Raw genomic sequence first — 19,140 nt, forward strand, 5'->3', positions numbered from 1 at the left:
GATGACATTAATCAGAACTGTAGTGTGTTTGGGACTTTTTGCTGGAGCCTAGCATAGCCCCGGAGTTTCTCCGGGGCTATGCCCCACTGTCTATTGTCCACAAAAACGACTTCATAACATTTTACAAAAAACAAATAAACTTTCAGAATCAGCTCTGGTTTATCGTGGCTTTGGCTGTCCGGCTACCAGCACTGTTGCCTGGCTTGAGTAGGCTACGGGACTGCCCCTGCCTCTGGATTTGTTAGGCCTGATGCAGCAGGCTCTCTATGGGTGAAGTGTCATTGTTTGATTGTGTTAAAGTGACTGACATCAAAATCCTGGTTGGAACACTTCAATCTCCAAGTTTATTGATGTTATGTCTTTTAACGCACTAACTTCATCTAAAATAAACGTTCTGTACCTAGCTCTCTCTTACTTTCTCCCATAAATAAACATCCACATTGCGCCCCTACAGGCCTGGAGCACTTCCATTTTTGGTGAACCTGCAGCCTGTTGTTGCTTCTTTGCTGTTGTTTTCTATATATGTGTTTTTGACTTAAGTTTTGTTTCTTTTGATGTAGTGTGTTTGATGTTTATGCAATTGTTTTGCCTGTTTGCAGCAAGTCTGTTCAGGGCGTTTTTGTTTTTGCATTTGTGTTGGGAGTTTGCATTTGCTTTTGAATGTGCAGTGTTTCTGAATATTCTGTGCGTCTCACCGAATTTTTGCAGTTATGCCGAGCGTTTGCCCCTACCGGCCACTGTAGATATGCACTCTCCAATGTTTTGAATATAGACTGCAGTAGCCATATTAAACACAAGAATGTCAGAGATCCTTTATGATTTAAGTACATCATGGAAAAACTGCTTTGTGTCCAATAAAGCAAACCACCACATATATTGCAAGTCATTGTGGATATCTATGCCTAAAAAAGCAATTCTTCAGTGAATATAGGCGTGGGACCAATAATTATGTGAAAGGTATATTTAGGTAGGCTAATGTTTGAATACAAATAATTCAAATAAATAAAAGTACCATCCACAAGTCAAACCACAAGCCACTTGAATTACGCAGTTTATTAAATATAAGGGTACTTTTTAAGATTATTATAATTAAGTATAACTCGTAGCTGTTGCAGCACGATTTTATTTGATATATTTTATTTGAAATGAGGCGAAGCTGGATGTTGTCCAAATTTCACGCATGCGCATTTGATATATTTTTTAGCCTGTTAAGCTACCAGCTTGCTAGACAGATGTAAGCTAGCAGCGATAAATATTAAACAAAGAAACCTGGGAAAGAGATTGTGTGGAAACGAGTTCAGAGTAACAGAGGGTGACAGGAGCGACTTTGGCACAAAGCTTTATGCGTTATTCGATATATATGGAAGAATGAAATTGAAAGGTACGCCGTCACCATATCTTTTCAAACTTTTTGTGAGCTGTCAGTGTTGAGATTAGCCTTAGTAGATGCTAGTTAGCCGCTGTTGTCTTCCCACTAGCTGAACGTACCAAACGTGAGCATTATTGCTAGCTTTGTTAGCATCTTGTCACAGGGAACAGCGAAGGCCCTTTGTTTTACACTGGGTAATGCAGGTTTGATACACCACGTTATATCTTTAACGTTTAATATCCTTAGGTAGTTTGGACGAGGAACGTAAATCTTTCAAATAAACGTGTTTACGTATCATGTAAACTGATTTGGCACCATGTAAATGCTAGCTGATATGTGTTAGCTTCATTTGCGGTCTAAGCCCTGAAGTTGTCATTATTGTGGCTCGTGAGAACAAATGTTAGCTTGAGTAAGCTAAATACGTATTGAAATTAAAATGGAAAGATTAGCGCAATCTAGTTGATCTTGTTTTAAATATCTGTCCTTGGTTCAAATATCTTGCATTTCAAATAACGAAGAGTACTTTTGAAGTAAAGTCGCACTGCGAGATTGTTGATAGTTTTGAAATTAAAAGTACATCACATTAGCTCGTTTCAACTAACGCTAACATTAAGCAGTTGATTGTTGGTGATTTGGTGTTTTTATCAGCGTGAAAGGAAGCTGAATCACACGCTCAAACCTAGAATAGCATACAGGCTAAATGAAGCTAAAGTTGTTTCACTTTTAACTTTCGTCTACTTCAAACCAGCAGTAAGCCGACATATAATGCATAATTCCTGATGAATATGTGGCAAGCTAACATGTCTCATCTAATGTGTTAGCCAGACAAAGTTGCTGGTGAAATCATTAATAGGCCGACCAATACGTTACAGATTCTACGACATGCATAATAAGATGAGTTTGTTTAATATGACTCCGGATTATAGGCCTACACCACCAGTGTTAGCTAACACTGAAATTACTTTTCTTACCTTTCTAGAGAAAAATGTTACTGATTAAGTTTATTGCGAGAATTGTAATGTTTTACTTTCAGATTTGATCAGAAAAATGTTCAATCCTTATGTCTTTCTTTTTTTTCTGTAGGATGGGACATGAAGATGGGGTCATGCTGTGATAACTTAGAAAACTGCATCATTGTTCTGTCAAACATTCAAGAGGTAATGAAAGTATTTTCTTGCTTGTGATTCAGGTTTAGCATTGATCTTTTAGAGCTCCAGGTGTCAGTTTTTTAAAAGGGCTAAAAACTCAAGCCCTTTCTGGTCCTGGTCCACTGCATTCAGGCCTGAGTGAGCCAAGCAAAGTGTGCAATTCCTATTCAAATCCGACACAGCACTGTTTGATATGTGCGCTCTTTGATGGGTATCAGGATTGAAAACAAACTGTTCAAATCAAATGTGAGCACTTGGAAACAAATACCTCTGCAAATCAGAAAGCAAAATACTTTATTAATCCTCAGGGGGAAATTCAGCATTGAAAAAAATAACCTTTTTATGAAGTTAAAAGCCTGCCATGTATTTGCTCCTGCACTACTTTTATATACAATGATATAGCAAAAAATACGAAATGCTGAGATTTAAATGAAAAATTGTAGGATGTCTAAGGGGCTCTTCTTGACCGATAATCAGGTTTATGAACATTCAATCATCAGTCCTAGCAAAACAATGTTTGGAGATGGCTTGTTGAAACAGAAGACGGGCTCAGAGGCGACAATGTAAATTTCCATTTAGAAATAAAGTAAGTTTTATATTGCTAAAAACTTTCAAAAAAGATGCGTACCCTGATTGTGAAGTGAGGAGGGAATAAATAGCACCTTCAAATACTGCTATATTCAGCAACATGCTCATTATGAGTTCCATATGAATATTTGCCTACAGTCTTAAGCACTTTATCTGCTTGGTGAAATGCAATGAGAATGTTTGTACTGGAATAGTTTAGTGCTGTTAAGACTGCATGAAGAGGTGTCTCAGTGCTGTTAAAGAACTTCCAAATTCACCTCCCTATTGTATTTTTATTGCCCTTATCGGATATCAATCAATGTACACTGCTTAATGTTAAAACTACAGAAACGTTTCACCTCATGTATTTTACCTCTTAACTACATAATTACATATTCTCTTGTTGTGTTTATTTCAGCATTTTGCCCCACTACTCTCTCCAACACTATTGTCTCATTTAGTGTGGTACATATTGTTCTTTGCTTCGTTTGTGTTTTCCGGTGAAGTTTAGTGTTATACTCTTGTAAATAGAGAGCACAGGTCACCAAATTGAAATTCTTTGTGTGTGTATTAAGCTTACCTGGCCAATACCGCTGATTGTGAATCTGATTGTAGTTGCTCAATAGTGTTACATGGTGACACATAAGCATGTTGGCCTATTGTGGGGACTTTCTTAAGCCTGGTTTACACTTTTGCATTAAATCTATACCGCTGTGGGCTACACCCTGAGCGATTTATGCTTACTCTGCCTACAAAGTCTAGTTGGATTTCTGTGTTTTATAAATAGTTGGTTTCCAGTTCCACCAAATTCTCTCCTTGTATATGGATAAGAAAAAGCACATTATTTAGGAGTTTGAGCTTACACACATGGAGCAGTAGTTGATTATACTGGCTTGAAGAGTTGCTCCTTCTGCACAGTTTTGAGATGCACATCAGGCCACGCATGTAGGCTTCTCCAAAGGGCTTTGCGAAGCTGTCCTCTGTGTGTGTAAGCTTGTTGACACAGAAGGATAAATTAGGCTTAACTGTCAACATGGCTATCACTTTGTACCCATTTTCCTACTTTATTTTCAATGTGTCATCAAGTCTTAAGAGAATCATTACTGAACCCCCTTTTTATTGTTTAGATGCCATTAACTCTAACGTCATAATAAACTTGACATACAATACTTAACTACTGTAAATTGCATGCAATATTGTATAAAGCTAATGTTAGCTAGATAGATTTAAAGTATAGTATAATGCTAAAAGGAATGTGTTTTACAATTATTGTGATGTACATTTTTATTCTATAACTATTTAACTTTTCACGATGAGCTGTATGTATAAACGTAGTCAAGTTTTTCTCATGCCAACCCCCTCGTATTTTTTTCACATGAACCCTGAATGAGCTGATGTGAGAATACAGCGAGGATATTTTCATTGGGAATTCACCTCGAGGGAAGGGGTTCGTGACATGTATTCCTTTGGATTAGTGCCCAACCATTGATTGTATGCGTGCAGTTTGTATGATCTCTGTGCACATAATTAAACTGCTGCATTATATTTTCTGTTGACCAGTACGTTCTTTTCTGCTCTTTGTTGTTTTGATTCAGCCAAAGTACAACAAGTGTTGATATGAGGCAGATATGCTGTTTATAACCTCATACAGTTGCACACTGCCATTTCTGCTGTATTCTTTTTTACGTCATGTCTTTTCTCAGGGGACCCCCTGCCCTCTCTTCCTTTAAATCAGGATAGTCTCCTGCATTGAGATGCATGTGTGAACAATCAGATCAGGAGGAACCTCCTAAAGTTCTGTAGAAACTTCATATGAGTGCATACACATGAGGACGAAATTATTAGCCCCCCTATGAAAATGTCATTATTTTTAAAGTATTTCCCAAGTGCTAATAAATAGAGCAAAGAATTTTTAACACAGGTTTTTCAAACATCCAAGTTTTAATTTGGACGCTTACATTATTTTACTTTGCACACAGAAATGAAATTATTTCAGAGAAACCAAAAACTACCAGGGTCAAAATTATTAGCCCCCCTGATGCTAATAGTCAATTGTGTATCCTTTTTGCTGGATAACAGCCTGCAGTCGTTTGCTGTAGTTTTCAACAAGTCTCTGACACGTCTCCTGAGCAATCCCAGCCCATTCTTCTTTGGCAAATCTCTCAAGCTCCTCCAGATTTGATGGCCTTCTGGCATGGACCTTGGTCTTCAGTTCACCCCACAGATTTTCAATGGGATTCAAGTCAGGGCTTTGTGCAGGCCAGTCAATAATGTTCACTTTGGTCTTCTGGAGGAAGTTCTTCACCAGGAGCGACATATGCTTTGGGTCGTCGTCGTGTTGGAAGACAAAGCGACGACCCAGACCCAGTTTTGCTGCTGACTGCTTGAGGTTTTCTTTCAAAATCTTCGCATATCCTTCTTTCTTCATGATTCCTTCCACTTTGACGAGATTCCCAGTTCCAGACGCACTGAAACATCCCAACAGCATAATACTCCCACCACCGTGTTTCACTGTGGGGATGGTGTTCTTTGGGTTATACGCCTCTCCCTTCTTTCTCCAAACATAGGCAATGTCTCTATGGCCAAAGAGCTCTAGATTGGTCTCCTCTGACCAAAGGACATGCTTCCAGTATGCATAATCTTTCTCCAGGTTGTCCTTAGCATACTTCAGTCTGGCTTGAAGGTGTCTCTTCTGCAGAAGTGGAGTTTTTCTTGGTCTGCAACCTCGCAGTCCATTCCTGTGCAGAGCTCTAGTGACTGTCTTCTTCGAGACTACAATTCCTGACCTGGCTAAGTCGTTCACTAGTGTCTTGGCAGTTGTTCTGGGGTCTTTAGACACATCTCTCACTAGTTTCCTCTCCAGAGTCTTTGAAATCTTTTGCTTCCTACCTCTGCCAGGCTTGTTCTGTACTGTGTTGCTCTCTTTGAATTTCTTGAGGATACCTCTCACCATAGATTTAGGTAGCCTGCCGCGAAACCGCTTTTTGCACGGCCTATTTAAAAAAAACACGGCCTTGAAATTATTGCACGGCTTGACCTAGGCCATGCAAATATCTACGTTTAATTGACGTGCTTACTACAAGGGTTTCTATACGGTGCGCTAAATATCTGATTAGGCTACATTCTAATTCTGGCAAAGAATATGTTTGCCGAATATCGGTACTGAAAAGCTTAAACCCGATCCCGTTTACGTTTCTACAGCCACCCGTGCCCTATTTGGTAGACGGCGTGTCAGCCGGATGACGGTAGCCGCTATGTAAATAGCGTCATATGATAGCATCTAACTGCTAACAGCTAACCGCTAACTAATAAATTCAACAAAGGAGAAAAACGTTACATAAACAAAACCAACGCTGGAAGACATCCAGCAGTTCATCCACTTTGTCATTGGCATGTGACTGTTTATTACAAGAACTCAATCAAGCTTTGTTTCAGAGAAGGCTGTGAGCGGCGAGGACAAATTCACGCGTAAACAATCAGCTGTGTATTACAGTCAATGCTTTAAACACGGCAGAGTTTTGTTTACCGACGTAACACGGGAAGTGACGATTTTTTCAACCAATCAACGGACTGCAGGGTTTAGCTCCACCTTTTCGGGTCAGCGCCACATTCGAATATGCTGACAGATGATTGACTTATCAAGGTCTAGGGATCTATTATTACTGGATGACACATGTAATATTCTGAATTTATTTGTTTGTTGTTGGTTTTTTAAAGAAAGTGCAGATAGAAGTAGTGGGCCAACAAAGGGGTTAGACAACATGAACCAAGTGAGTCAAATGATGAAGGGGTGTGTCAGGGCAGGGGCTGTACAGTAACTCAACATTATGAGAAAAAAAAAAGTGAAACTAAAAAGTGAAAACTAAAATGTATAACAATGCATCTTATTGAACAGAATGCACCATTTAGAGACTTATTCAGTTTTCTTCAAAACCAGTGTGTTAGGGAGCACATAACCTCCGCTCCGCCGTGCCGCGCTTTCGTGAGTGACACTGAAAAAAATTTGCACCCCCTGTATTTTTTTTTTTGCACCCCCTGTTTTCCCATTTCTGCCTAAATCACTGCCTCTCACTCCAGTTCTTGACACTTGGAATCGCTGTGATGACTTTGAATATCCTTCTTCTGCTTTGTGTGCATCAACAATTCTTTTTCTCAGGTCCAAACTGATTTCTTTTGTTTTTGCCATGATGCTTTCTCAAGTGACAGCTCAAACCCAACTTACCTTTTTATACTGTGTGTAAATTGGGAGATAATACTCAATTTTAACTTGATTTTACAAGTTTTGAGCATTACAAAGCTAATGCACATCATTGCACAACAGTGTTTTGTTCTATGGCTCATTTAAAAGGTCAGTTCTTAAGGGGGCCCAGGTAGTTTTTGGTTTTTGTGACATAATTTCATTTCTGTGTGCAAAGTGAAATAATGTAAGCATCCAAAATAAAACTAGGATGTTTAAAAAGGCTGTGTTAAAAATTCTTTGCTCTATTTAATAGAGCTGAAACGATTCCTCGAATAACTCGAATAACTCGATTACAAAAATTCATCGAGGAATTTTCGCTGCCTCGAGGCTTCGTTAAGTTTTTTTTTTTTTTTTGCGTCATCAAAACTTTGGTATGAGTATAAAACACGTTTAATGTAGCTGCAGCTACCTGCTCCTCTCTGACACACAGACACTTCAACACGCACACGCGCGCGCACATGCGAGCGAGGCGCGCCCCTTTTAACTTTTAGCCAGCACACAGTTGATCCGTGATCAATACGACCCAGTCGGGAACACGTGATCCGGTCAAACGGTCGGCCTTTCTCCGTTCACTCTCTCCGTGTTTGCAGCTAACATAACGATAGTAACGTCCTCACAGTCTCTGTCATAGACATACTGTATGTCTATGGTCTCTGTAGTCTGTGAGCGTGCTGAATGCACGCGCTGCAGGAGCAGACAGAGATACACTTTTAATAATGAACAGGCTGATTATATTAAATCTCTAATGTCTTCAAAGCTAAATCAAGACAGAACTTGTTTGTGGAATAATAATTTATCAAATATATATTTAAAGTTTCTCAATCTCCTGATCTGACATGATTGATTCTGTGATTGATTCAACAGAACTTAATGCTTTCTCAATTAAATACTGTAACAGATGTGTAGGCTACACAAAACAGTATTTGTTATTTCAGCCATTAAAACATGTTTGGCCTGTATTTTTAATTTACCTGCCGCCTTGACCAGTGAATCAAAAAGTTTATTTGGGACCCTGTCAGTAATATGGTGAGTGTCAGCAGTTGTAGAGCAGAGGTGGTTGGCTGTAACAAGCAGGCGCTACCACGGTAACTGCAAAGAAGCAGGTTTGTAGGGACAACCCAAGACGAGTTAAAACTTAATTAAGCAAAAGTATGATTTATTCGATTACTCGATTAATCGACAGGATATTCGATAGAATACTCGATTACTAAAATATTCGATAGCTGCAGCTCTACTATTTAATAGCATTTGGGAAATACTTAAAAAAAAATGAAATTTTCATGGGGGGGCTAATTTCGTCCTCATGTGTATGTGAAAATTGCTGATTGAATAATGTTACCAATTGTGACTATATATCTTGTAACAAGTTGTGCTTTAACGACAGGAGTAAGTGGTACCCCAAAGCCAATGATGTCCCGGGTACCCACCCCTCCTCCTCCTGGGGAGATGTCTAGTGGACCTGTGGCAGAGAGCTGGTGTTACACACAGGTAAGCTTATCACTGTATCCATTCAATTATCGTATACAGTAAAGTGAAACAGTGTTTTTGCTGCATTCCAAACTTGGCGGCAGCTGCCTCTGCCTGATTTCATACCACCGGCATTTGTCAAAGTCTGACAGCCGTTTACATGGAGGAAAAAAAAGAAACGACCAGTTCACCTGGTGCTGTAATTGAAAAACAATACAGCTATATGCCGATATAATGAAAGAGCTGTATGGTAATCAATCCAGTGTGCCAGAAAACAGCTATGAAATAACAAAAGAAAAGGAAGAATGAAAAAAGGATGAAATCAATGATTTAGTCATTCAATTTTAAACACCGACCTCTGAACGCGCCTTCAGCCTGTGACTATTAGAGACTCCTAAATGAAGCAGATTTCATAAACTTCACTGACTGCAGTTACATGTACAGAATTTCTTCAATCTGATTGAAATTATTCCACTTGGGCATTCCGATTTCACTGTCTACATGGACGCTAAATAACATGATCATATTATGCCGTGCGTGTTCATGCATTGGTATTTAACTAGAATAAAACCCTTGTGACATGCGCAGACTGGTCCTACCTGTCATATCTGCTGGAAACGTCAGAAGAAGTGACATCTCGGCCCGTGTTTGTAAACAATCATCACAAATGAGCCGTAAAAACGTTATACTCTGCTCTGTTTTACACCCTGAAATGGAAGATATATTTCCTCGCAGTTTAAAAATAATGTGAACTTTGTAATATATGCACCTTTCAGACATTTGAACCATTTCCAGCAGCGTTGTTTAACTTTTTAACTTGTTATAATGTAGTTCATGTTCTCAAGGTTGTGACTGTCTAAACATGATCATATTGGTTAGATCATTAAATTAAGTATTCTACTCACATTAATGATCAACTGTAAACATACATTAAATGTGAATGAGTTGCTGCCACTTTTCGACATTAGGCTACTTTAAAATCAAGCTGTATTAGTTCTGAGTTCACTTTTATTCTTCTTCAGTTTTAATGCTAGCGCGACAACGTTGATGTCATATGAATGAGCAGTTTACAATGAATCTGTTGATATCAGAGATGTTACTGTTGCTCGCTGGGAAAGACGCTAACTATCGCTCCAAAGTGGACTCTTTTTAACCGCAATGGATCGGCATAAACCACCCCTCTTGATCGGAATGAAATTTCTTTCGGAATGAGCCTGATCGGCTCAGTCTGTTCTGATTGACATGTTTACAGCGTTTTTATTCGGATCAGGCTTTCATTCCAATTATTTGTGTCCATGTAAACGCAGCCACTGATGGACCTGAGAGTCGCATAAAGTGACGTCATGGGCTGTTTTAGTTTTATGTCTGCACTTCTGTTTGTAAGCATATGCTCTCAGTCTCTATTTCTCTGTCGCCACAGTAAAATGAATATAAATATTGTTTGTTCAGTATTTGACATAGTCCAGTCTTGGGGACAACGTTGTTGTTTGTGATTAAAAAGGTTTGACGTGCTTATGTATTAAAGAAGTGTCATAGAAGGAAAACTGTGATAATAAATAGAATCACACTGACATTCATTTCCCACTCCATGTACCACAGTCCATCAGCACAGTATGTAGCATAGAGTATGATCTTCGTGCAGTCAATTATACTGCTGCATCACATATTCTGTTTGCCAGTATGTGCTTTGAACTGCTCTACGTTTGCTCCCACTCTAGTCAATTGTATTTCCACAGCGGGCTCTGTGGTCCGATTCTCCGTAGCGTGCCAGCAGTGCAAGAGCCGATAGTTCCTGATAGGAAGACACAGTATCCGCTCAATTTCAAAATAAAACACATTCTGCGGGACTCCTGATCATATATTCCCCATATCACTTTATTTATGTCAAAACAGTCACCAAATCAACCACAGTTGAAAAAGTAACATGTCACCTTGTAGTTCTCCTGTGATCTTTAGAACACGCGTTTACAGATGCAAAGCCATGGAATAAGCTAAACATTTTCAAAACTGTTTTCCAATCCTGGGAATGGTTTAAATAATGAAAAAAAGGCAAATGTTTGGAGTGAAGACAAACCCATCTCACTGCAGTAAAAAATATAGAAAGTGAATAGAGTTAAAACCTTGCTGATTTATCATTTTGTAAGGTGAGAATAAAACTTTAAACACCAGACTCCATGGTAATGCTTTAAATCTGCTAGAATGTAATATTTAATATATTTCATTCATGCAGGACAAGAAAAAAAAAATATTTGTAATTACAAATTAGGTTTTAATGAGACGTGTCCCTTCTTCAATAACACAATTAACATACAGTATGCTCATGTACAAAGGCAGGAAAGGTACCACGATTGCCTCATTTTGAGTCAGGATAAAACCTGTGAACAAACATATGTTTGAATAAGCTGTAAAAGTCACACCAAACTCACATTTCTTTTTCTCTCATTGTACACGATGATCCGTGTTTCTCCTACCTGTTATTTGAATTGGCGGCCCGCTTAAATGAAGCTCAGTTATAATTTTTTTCCCTTCCTGTGTCAGATCAAATGAAGTTTTTCTGTATTGTATCAATGTAATGTACATTTTACTGTAATTTAGGGGGGCTGTTTTCTTTACTGTATTTTAACATTGTATTGAAAAAAGCGATCCTCGTGTTTCTTCTTCTTGTTCCCAGGTCAAAGTTGTGAAGTTTTCCTACATGTGGACCATAAACAATTTTAGCTTTTGCCGAGAAGAAATGGGGGAGGTGCTAAAGAGCTCAACTTTCTCCTCTGGCCCAAACGACAAGATGAAATGGTTTGTACACAAGCGAAACCTTCTGTGGATAATCACATTTGAGCAAACTACCATGCATTTGCTTTTTGAATGTATCTTTCTATTCAGTTTCTCTCATAAAGTTCATGCCTTTGATTTTCCCAAAATACAGACATGGTAGCCATTAAAAAATCTTTATTTTATTTTTTATAAATACAGGAATTCTTTACATAAATGATAACTACACAGAGTGGCTCTTAGCAAAAGGGAATCACAAGACTGTAACAATATTTTGTTTACCGTAAATTCCGTACTATTGAGCGCACCTGGATATAAGCCGCACCGGCTAAAAATAAGTAAATAAATGTATTTGTACATATATAAGCCGCACTTGATTATAAGCCGCAGGTGTCCACGCTATAACAAGAGCTATTTACACAGACGTAGGCTACCGGTAACATCCGCAAATACTTTAGCGTCCGTACGGACGTTAAAGGACGACGAGAGCGTTCAAATAATAACTTTTAATAACGCGATCACTGTCGGCCGTGACCACGCCGTTTACAGCAGAGAGCAACACCATAACTTGCCGTAACAATCCAACTCTCTCACCCAGCGTTCTCTCATACAGCCACTCAACACGTTCTCGCTGGTGCATTCACTGACTCTCCACATAATCGGAATTATGAACACATTATCAACTACTGACTTTACAACATGAACCGTTACAATACGAAGCCTAGCCGACGGTGTCTGTAACACGGCTGATGAAAAAGATGACCGTAATATATTTCACAAGAAAAAGTCCATCCATTCACTGCCTCAGAATGACTTCATTACTCACTTCCTCAGTCTCTGTTGTCGCCGTCAGTGTCATCTTAACGTGCAGCAGCTCTGTTAGCTTCTTTGACAGCCAGCTCGATCGCCTTTAACTTGAAAGCTGCATCATATGTATTTCTCCGTGTGTTTTCCATCATGAGGGTGCGTGCATGAAGCGCAAAATGACTGATATTAAGATCCGACGTGACGAAGTCAAATGTTTTTGCGGCAGAAGCTCATTGTCCCCCATAAAAAATCCATGCATTAGCCGCACCGGAGTAGAAGCCGCAGTGCTCGAAGTGTGAGAAAAAAGTAGCGGCTTATAGTCCGGAATTTACGGTACTTTACTTGCTGATGTTCAGTGTTATCTTTTCTCCTGCCAGGTGTCTGCGAGTCAATCCAAAGGGACTTGATGACGAAAGCAAAGATTATTTGTCATTGTATTTACTTCTTGTTAGTTGTCCAAAAAGTGAAGTCAGAGCAAAGTTCAAGTTTTCTTTGTTGAATGCGAAAAGAGAGGAGACGAAAGCAATGGGTGAGTACACGCACAACACTGAGTTATACTTGGGTGTAAATTTGGTGTTCCTTTGACACCTCACCCTATTTTCTTTCTAACTTGCAAAGATATGAAGGAAATGTCAAAACTTCACACTTTTTTGTGTTACAGAAAGCCAAAGAGCATATAGATTTGTCCAAGGCAAAGACTGGGGCTTCAAGAAATTTATAAGGCGAGATTTCCTCCTTGATGAAGCCAATGGACTCTTACCCGATGATAAGCTCACGCTGTTCTGTGAGGTAATATCATTTCTTTCTTCAGCTTAACGTGTCTAAATACAGAGCAACTATGAATAGAATGGAATTAGGAATATCACTTCCATGAAGTTCAAACGCTGAAAGTTGTGAAAATGACATCATGGTGTCTCTTTTCATAACAGTTGGTGAAATACGGTCCTGTAACTTTTTTTTCCTTTCCATCTACAGTATGTATGTTCAATGGTGTTGGAGTATATTGAAGTTTGCATACCAAAAAATATTAGTTTAATATTATATACTTAGTATTATACGTTATATCTTGTGTCTTTATTGTTGACATGATAAGTCCAAGACTGCCACTTTATCTACTAACGTTTGGTTGGCTTTGTTTGAAATGAAATAAATAACTCCAAGGAGGGGATATACTTCCTCTAACAGACATTGTTAACAATGATCAGATTTGTTTGGAACAATTACGTATTTCATGAAGAATAACTGTCCCCAAAATGTTGCTGACCGCGACAAACCAACAAAGTGTTTGGAAAAAACTGGAAAAATAATACCACGAATAGACTGTGGATATTTTGGAAAACAGTCCCTGAAGATTTTTCAATTTCAGGCAAAATACCATTTTGACACAAAAAAACAATTACATTTAATTTTAATCTTTCTTGATATTTATATAGCAGATGAAAATGAAAGTGCTGAACCATGATTGGAAAAAAGACGATGCATAGTAACTGTATGGATTTAGAAATAGAGATTAATGCACATGAACTGCAAAAACATGTATGTAATTAAAACAGTAAAAAGATTTAGTTATAATAATAATAATAATCATCCAAAATAGCAAAAGCTAAATAGTTCAGATATAAAAAGGTCAGGGTAAAGGCACTCAAAATCGTGAGTAAAACAAGTAATTACATAATAAAAGATAAAGAGTTAAAGATGAGTAAAATGTTTAAAGAGCATTGAGATCCAAATACAACTTACCATTGATGAGGTTATAAAAGCCCGACTGAATAGACTGAACATTCTGAGTTTGTGTGTCTGAATTTGTGTGAAGGGTTTAGCCTTGATAAGACTACTTAACATGTCTCTTTCTCTGGTATTTCCAGGTAAGCGTGGTCCAAGACTCTGTAAACATTTCAGGCCAGTCCAACATGAACATGCTGAAGGTACCAGAGTGTCAGCTGTCAGATGACTTGGGGAACTTGTGGGAGTGTTCGCGCTTCACAGACTGCAGCCTCTATGTGGGAGGGCAGGAGTTCAAAGCACACAAATCTATCCTTGCAGGTAAGACTATTGAGGCCCAAAAGCATGTTTATCTAGCAAAAGCCAGGAGAAAAGCAGCAATATGGTTCTAGCAAGACATTTTTATATCTTGTCTTTAACTGAAAGTGAAGCTCCTTGGCTGTAAAGGTTTTGTAATCCTTGACTTGATTTTTAGCTGCTATGTACTGCAGTAGGCACTTACCCACCCTACTGCTTCTCCTTGGCCCTGTTTGACCCAGATGACTTGAGGATCCAAGAGATTGATAGGCTGACTCTCCTCCACAGCTTGTCTCCATTAGACTGTGGCAGCTGCAGGGGTCAGAGGGAAAAAGCTGACACCGTGGCACCTGTACTGTCATAGTTCAGTGATGATGTTTTGTGTCTCTGATGTGCTCACATGCTCATTTTCAATGTGTTTTTTTTTTTTTTTTTAACAGCAAGGTCTCCAGTTTTCAATGCAATGTTTGAACATGAAATGGAAGAGAGTAAAAAGGTAAGGATTGTCTGCTTCTTCTTGTCAGCCATATTGTTTTTTTGTCAATAGGACCATTATTCCATGGCACAGTGCCAAACTCTCTACTCAGTATAAAAAAGGGTTTGGGTTGATCAAATCAAACGGAAATCTCTTTTTTCCTTTCAGAACCGTGTTGACATCAGTGATGTAGACCCCGACGTCTTTAAGGAAATGATGGGCTTTATATATACAGGGAAGGCCCCAAACCTGGAGAAGATGGCAGACAATTTGCTGGCAGCTGCAGATAAAGTAAGTAACAAAATAATTGAAATTTAAATTTCAGTATTGTGTAGTCCTCGTTTATAAAGTTTGCCAATCTCCATTTGAAATTTGAAGCTGTGCATCAATAAGTTCTATAAGCGAAACTGTTTTATCGTTGGTATTATCTAACATGGTGTTATTATTTTCATTATTTTAATTTTAGGCTTTAAGTTAAGCAAGAGATATCATTTCTAGATAACAAGAGGTCCGGTCACTGAAACACTGAAAACTAAATCTTCAGACTGTTCTCTAATCTCATATAGACATGTATAGTTGATATGATGTTACAAAACTTAGGTCTCTAGTTAGTTAATTAGGGGCGGCTGTGGCTCAGTTGGTAGAGTCGTCGTCTGTCAAGCGGAAGTTTGATCCCCGGCTCCTGCAGCCACAGCTCATGTGGCCTTGGGCAAGACTTAACCCCGAGTGTGTATGAATGGGATCGGTTATTTCTGAAGATTTCTTCCCATACAGTAGCAACCACTGCCTTCAGTGTGTGAATGTGTAGATTTGACCTGAGGTGTAAAAGTGCTTTGAGTAGTTAGAAGACTAGAAGAGCGCTATACAACCTCAAGTCCTTTTACCATACATGTCTTGTAGCATTATTTTGCTGCCTGGATAAAGTTACTTTTATAAATGTAAATTTGTGAAGCAATATATATGTAGAGCCTGTGTAGGAAAATCCAACCCCATATTCATTAATATTACATTTAGTGCAGAGCAACGTTTTGGTACAGAGGAGCTTCTGGGTCCTTCAGACCCAGGAAAGCACACAAACTCTGGTCACACTTGTCCGTAAAGTGACGTCGCTGGTGCTACTGGTCCATCGGTTGTCATTAAATGTGACCTTTGTAGGCCCCTTTTTTCTTTTAAAGGAAACAACTGGCTGGCATCATGTAAGATGCATCTCTTATTTTTTTATGATTTCAATGTGAAGCAGTGGAGTGTTGTGCCTTATGCACTGACCTCAAGTCTGCAACAATATGGTTTACTCTCTCTTTTTGTTTAAGTGGTTTCAAATAATAAGATTTAAAATCGTCTCCCCTGATTCAGGAGACTCTACATGGGGACATTGAAAACATAGTTCATCATTAGTCATATAGAAACCTACTACACAACTGACAAATTATTTTAAGTGATGTATTTTATGATTACTCTAATTGTCTTTGGTCCTTAAAAGTAATGCAAACTTATTTTCTAATACCATTAGGTTAATCCTTTTTATTTGGTGTGATATTGGACTGTTCCAATTTTTTAAATATTGCAGGTGCATTAATTTCCCCCCAAAATGAGATGATCATTAAACCTCATATCATCACATCGGAATAGTTTCCACGAAATCTCAAAACCAAATAGACTCCACTTTGCATCAAGGTTGTAACCACAGTATTTTTCTTTGTTTTGTTTTCCACCCCCACCCCAGTACGCTCTGGAGCGTTTAAAGGTCATGTGTGAAGAGGCCCTGTGCAACAGCCTTTCAGTGGAGAATGTGGCAGACACCCTCATCCTAGCAGACTTGCACAGTGCTGAGCAGCTCAAAGCACAAGCCATAGATTTTATCAACAGGCAAGTATCGAGAGAAAAAAAAAAACCTCTGGTGATAAATTCCTGCTGCCATTTCTGTTTACCAGCCCTGAATGCTTACCTTTTTATCTCCTTGCCATAGGTGCAGTGTCCTGAGACAGCTGGGCTGTAAAGATGGAAAGAACTGGAATAGCAAGTATGTAATTAGCTGATATGTGTGACACAAGATTAATAACACACTCTTATCTCTTCCCCCTTCCAGATGCATTAGAATTCATTGTTTTAGCCCAGGCAGACAGAGGGTTATTTGCCTTTGAGTTTGAAGCTTCATATCTTTGTATCCAAGTTATTAATAGACTCATACCTGGATAAACCCTGGAAAAAATCAAAATATTTGTTGAATTTAAAACAAGGAAGGGAGTGGTCACTATTGTAAGATTACCCTCAGATGATTTGGAGTGTTGTTTTGGAGCGACTTTTTATGTCGACAACATTTCAACTTATTTTGTTTACTTCGTTTATTTTCAAAATGTGTAAATGCTTTAATCCTACGATAATTTTAACCTATGGACAGAAATCACTAATGGCCCTTTTCAGATTTATTTTGTAACTGGAAAATCCAGTTTCCCTTCTTTGCTTTGTCATTACAATCTCATTTGTGTTTATAGGTTTTTAATGTGCATATTCTCATGTCCTGACTGTAACCTCATTTTTACTGTGCTTACAGTCATGCTACAGACATAATGGAGACCGCAGGCTGGAAGTCAATGATCCAATCCCATCCTCACTTGGTAGCAGAGGCCTTCCGTGCCCTGGCTTCAGCACAATGCCCACCCTTTGGTCCTCCCAGAAAACGTCTAAAACAGTCCTGACTGTACACCAGAAATGTACTGGAGGTGTGAAGCATGGGTTTACAAAGGAAGGACTAGTGTGGGTACCACTCTTATTTCAACCAAAACTGAACACACTTGAATAAAAAGAGTGGGGCATTCTGGCCAAGTGTGGGGAGGCTGGCAAGTGGACGACTGACATCAGTGGATTGGGAAAAAATTGGTAAAATTGGTGTTGCTTGCTTGCTTTGCTGCCCTGCCCTGAATTCTGGTCAGCCCGGGTAGCAAGTCAAGCTATCTGCTACTGTCTTTTTCCTATATTTTGAAAATGGCCTTAATATATCTGCCATTGCTCTGGAGCTGCTCTAGAGTACTTTGTCTATTTTACTCTGTGCCTACCTTGTCACAAAGACCAGGCCACCTCCAGGTTGCACTAGTTCCCATGAATAGACATTTTGATATGGAGTTCTATAGGAACATAACAAAGGTTTAACTGAATGGGAAATATTATATATTTGTAATGTTTAGCCCATTTTGTGACTAGACATTAAAAGCATGAACACTTTCAGTGCAAGGTCAGTTCTTTACACTTTTTAAAAGATGTGTATGCCCCATATTGATGGCACCATTTCTATGTAAATGACAGTTGAACTATCAGTGGAAGACCAGTGTGCAAGAGAGTCTGTTCTATTGCATATTTGTGGGGAAAATTGTATTCTGCCATTATAAAGACCCAGTTTCAATCCTTATAATACATGTAAGAAGGAAAGTGTCCACACTTTTACCCTAACATATTAAAAAAAAAAACATTGGAAGTATATGGAAGTATTTAGTCTCCCATTTGAATGACATATTCCAGATCATACGTCTGTGAACCGTTATAGATACAATTTTGAGAACCTCTGTCCTTAGTATTGCCAACTTTCTAATAGTATATATTCTCAATATATTGTGGTTAACAAAAAGTGGAGAAGAGACTAATGCATGGTCATGTTATTGTCACTGAAAGTGTCCAAGTACAAATTTTTTGTGTTTAACTTTTTTTTCTGCAATTATCTGACATTTGTGCAGAATTAAATGAATTGAGTATGTGCAAAATTCCTCTAACATGCTTGGATATATTTTTAGGATGCTGAGCATCACTTCCACTGGCAATGTTATTCCGTGTTTGACTGGGGGGTTGTCATGTTATTCAGTCTGTCTCGTATGTAGTGTGGTGTGACCAACACTTCAGAGAATTTTGTAAATTAAAAATGAAGTAGTAATCATTTTTACATGATATTACTTATCATTCAGCGTGTTTGAAGCAAAAAAAATGAAGTTGTTGTCTGCAAGAATGCCTGCATTAACCCATTAAACCATTTTCCAGCTGTCTGAAGCAGCCTATGTTTGTTTTATTGATATTTTCCACACTGTTTCTTCTAAATGGTCATGTGAATTGACATGGATTTCAGTGAAGTGGTTTTCTTTTTTTCTCCAGTTTTTTTCTAAAGATAACGCTATTTAAGACAAAAGCACAACTATGAGCAGAAGAGAACTGCATTAGCATGGTAAAATGTTGAACCTTCTCCAGCTCGTGATATTTTCCCTCGCAGAAAGAGCTCTAACCAAAGTACGCTGGACTG

The 19,140-nt window shown here is 38.6% G+C and overlaps 1 protein-coding gene across 3 annotated transcripts; it reads left to right on the forward strand.

Annotated features, from left to right (window-relative positions):
• The first annotated feature begins 1,175 nt into the window (after positions 1–1,175).
• LOC306832468 (speckle-type POZ protein-like A) lies at positions 1,176–18,889 on the forward strand. Of its 3 annotated transcripts, XM_079357172.1 has the most exons (13): positions 1,176–1,381; positions 2,453–2,526; positions 4,788–4,860; positions 8,706–8,812; positions 11,463–11,584; positions 12,745–12,896; positions 13,029–13,156; positions 14,233–14,410; positions 14,827–14,882; positions 15,030–15,152; positions 16,585–16,727; positions 16,828–16,881; positions 17,413–18,889. In XM_079357172.1, the coding sequence occupies exons 4-13, from the start codon at positions 8,732–8,734 to the stop codon at positions 17,555–17,557; spliced, it is 1,182 nt and encodes a 393-aa protein (XP_079213298.1). In that variant the 5' UTR covers positions 1,176–1,381; positions 2,453–2,526; positions 4,788–4,860; positions 8,706–8,731; the 3' UTR covers positions 17,558–18,889. The 3 variants fall into 3 exon arrangements, with proteins under 3 accessions (XP_079213298.1, XP_079213297.1, XP_079213299.1); XM_079357171.1 differs by lacking the exon at positions 4,788–4,860 and having other exon boundaries at positions 8,709–8,812; XM_079357173.1 differs by lacking the exons at positions 1,176–1,381; positions 4,788–4,860 and adding an exon at positions 1,541–1,563 and having other exon boundaries at positions 8,709–8,812.
• Positions 18,890–19,140: the final 251 nt, after the last annotated feature.

The sequence above is a fragment of the Symphodus melops genome (genome assembly GCF_947650265.1).
Source record: "Symphodus melops genome assembly, chromosome: 12".
Classification (NCBI taxonomy): Eukaryota; Metazoa; Chordata; class Actinopteri; order Labriformes; family Labridae; genus Symphodus; species Symphodus melops.

What these genes read in the sequence shown, in the direction of transcription:
- LOC306832468 (XM_079357172.1), top strand. Translation starts at nt 8,732, where the DNA reads ATGATGTCCCGGGTACCCACCCCTCCTCCTCCTGGGGAGATGTCTAGT. An exon ending in AGCTCACGCTGTTCTGTGAG is followed by an intron (nt 13,157 to 14,232) that starts GTAATATCATTT and finishes TGGTATTTCCAG; the next exon opens with GTAAGCGTGGTCCAAGACTC. An exon ending in TGCTGGCAGCTGCAGATAAA is followed by an intron (nt 15,153 to 16,584) that starts GTAAGTAACAAA and finishes CCCCCACCCCAG; the next exon opens with TACGCTCTGGAGCGTTTAAA.